This window comes from Nicotiana attenuata, unplaced genomic scaffold, assembly GCF_001879085.1.
Source record: "Nicotiana attenuata strain UT unplaced genomic scaffold, NIATTr2, whole genome shotgun sequence".
Classification (NCBI taxonomy): Eukaryota; Viridiplantae; Streptophyta; class Magnoliopsida; order Solanales; family Solanaceae; genus Nicotiana; species Nicotiana attenuata.
The window spans coordinates 131,705-133,892 of record NW_017672906.1 but is presented as its reverse complement, the minus strand read 5'-3'; the positions used below and the strand labels follow the sequence as shown (position 1 = coordinate 133,892).

General features: G+C 37.2%; 1 protein-coding gene across 1 annotated transcript in view; it reads left to right on the top strand.

Moving 5' to 3' along the window:
* The first annotated feature begins 213 nt into the window (after positions 1 to 213).
* Positions 214 to 2,188, top strand: part of LOC109214890 (zinc finger MYM-type protein 1-like) — an 8,751-nt gene continuing 6,776 nt past the window's right edge. The window contains exon 1 of the mRNA XM_019378854.1: positions 214 to 342. Coding sequence (XP_019234399.1) covers positions 214 to 342 — 129 coding nt within the window. The remainder of the gene's footprint in view (positions 343 to 2,188) is intronic.

The following is a 2,188-nucleotide window of genomic DNA, read 5'->3' as shown; positions in this document are numbered from 1 at the left end:
GGAGAATAACATATTGATTTATTTTCTCTTGATTATCATTTTACTCTCCCTAATTATTTCTTTTCTCTATATTTTCTTGATTATCAGTAACCCGAGTTCTTCTAAATTTTAGCTTTGACTGAAATTCCATTTTTTTGTTAAACAAATTAGTTCCGTTACCGGGAATCTGATAATCTATTTCTGCTTTGCATAACTTTCCTTGTTACGTCAACTATGTCGAACAACAATGACAACATCCAAGAAAACCAAGAAAACCAGACAAACCAACAACTTCAAGGAGATCTGCGAGACAATAGTGCATTAGTTCCTTCTCCACAAGGTTCTCCACGGCGATCTCGTGAAGTAACTCCTGAGGGATCTCACACAGATGGACAAGCTCAATTTGAAAATGCTGAAGCTATGGATGAAGCTTTACAAAAACTTATTGCTACTCAAGTCAACAAGGCTTTACAAGCTTTTGTTAGTCAATTACCTGTTGCTCCGCCCACACCAACTCCGAATAACAATACTTTGGAGAATCCTCGTTCTGGACTGGTTAATTCAGGTAGCGGTGGAACCCCCAGTGAAACACAGGAGGGAGAACCAGGTAATCCCGTTAATTCTGATTTACAAAGTCTAGTACTAACATTGCAGAAACAGCTCAAGGAGCAAGGTGACCGCATAGAGCAAATACCCGGGGTACCGCCCGTGATCAAAGGGGTAGATGTAGATAAGTATTCTCAACAGCCCTGGAAGCCAAGTGCCGCCCCTCTCCCAATTCCAAAGAAGTTCAAGATGCCTGATATTCCAAAGTATGATGGGACAACAGACCCGCGAGATCACGTTACTGCATTTACAACAGGTGTCAAGGGCAACGACCTGACTAAGCAGGAGATTGAGTCAGTCTTGGTCAAAAAATTTGGTGAAACGCTCACTAAAGGAGCGTTAACATGGTATTCTCTTTTACCTGAAAATTCTATAAATTCTTTTGCTGAGCTTGCAGATTCTTTTATCAAAGCGCACTCGGGAGCTCAAAAAGTTGAAAAAAGAATGGAAGATATATTCAAGATCAAGAAAGGGGACTCAGAGCTACTGAGAGAATTCATGGACAGATTTCAACGGGAAAGNCAACAGGAAAGCTACGCCTCAGAGTTTTTTAAAATAGGGGACTTTATGCTCAAAAAAGTTTTTCAATCCACAAAGGCAGCTAATACGGGAAAATTAAGTCCAACATGGGAAGGACCCTACAGAATTTGTGGTATTGCTGGCAAAGGAGCATATGAATTGGAAACAATGGAGGGTAAAGTGCTACCTTCACATTGAATGCAGTTCACTTGAAAAGATATTATTTCTAAGAATACCCGCGATCAGGTATCAATCTTTTAAAGTTTATTTTTTGGATTTATTAAAATTTTACTAACGATTTTAGATGCTAGGAAAAAACCTAACCCGTACTAAGTGATGAGTCACGACATGTAAGGCACACAGAATAAACTAAAATTCATGGCCTAGGGTTACAATTATTCTGATAGAAATACAAACAGGTTAGCCAGTCTTTATCTAAAATCGTACCTCCGAGTCCCGTGTGTTTTTCCTTTTCAGGAAAAGACCAAAAGAGGGAAACCATCAAGTGCTCGAGGCTTCGTACTTCAACACTCAAACACTTGGGGGACTACATAGTATACACAAGTATGTATAAAGAACGCAAAGAGGATTAAAGAAAAATCATGCCTGAAAAAAGTCAAGTGGACAAGTGCAGAGTAAAAGTCACGAAGTCATGAGCCAAGGCTAAAGAAAACCATATTATAGTTAGGGTAAAGCTATGTACTAAAGCAAGTTATGAGGAAAAACCTTGCATATGTTATTTTAACGGGTTGTAAAGACAAAACCTCGTGTTTATTATTTTCTTATAAATCTGTTACAAGAAAAACAGTTACGAGAAAGTTATAGATGTAATTCAAATACATGTAAAGTATTATTTAAAACTTGTCAAAGTTTAGAAATAAAAACTTGTCTAGTTAATTCAAAGAAACATGTATGTTCCTATTTCTTTTATCGTATGCTAACACCATTATGAAGTTGAGACGTCTTCTTCATTAAGTGTCGAAATATAAAAGGGCCCTCTTTTATAAAACTCATGTCTAAATCATGAGGTTAACAAAAGCATTTTTAAATAATAAAAATGCAAACTTATCTATAAGTCCTTACG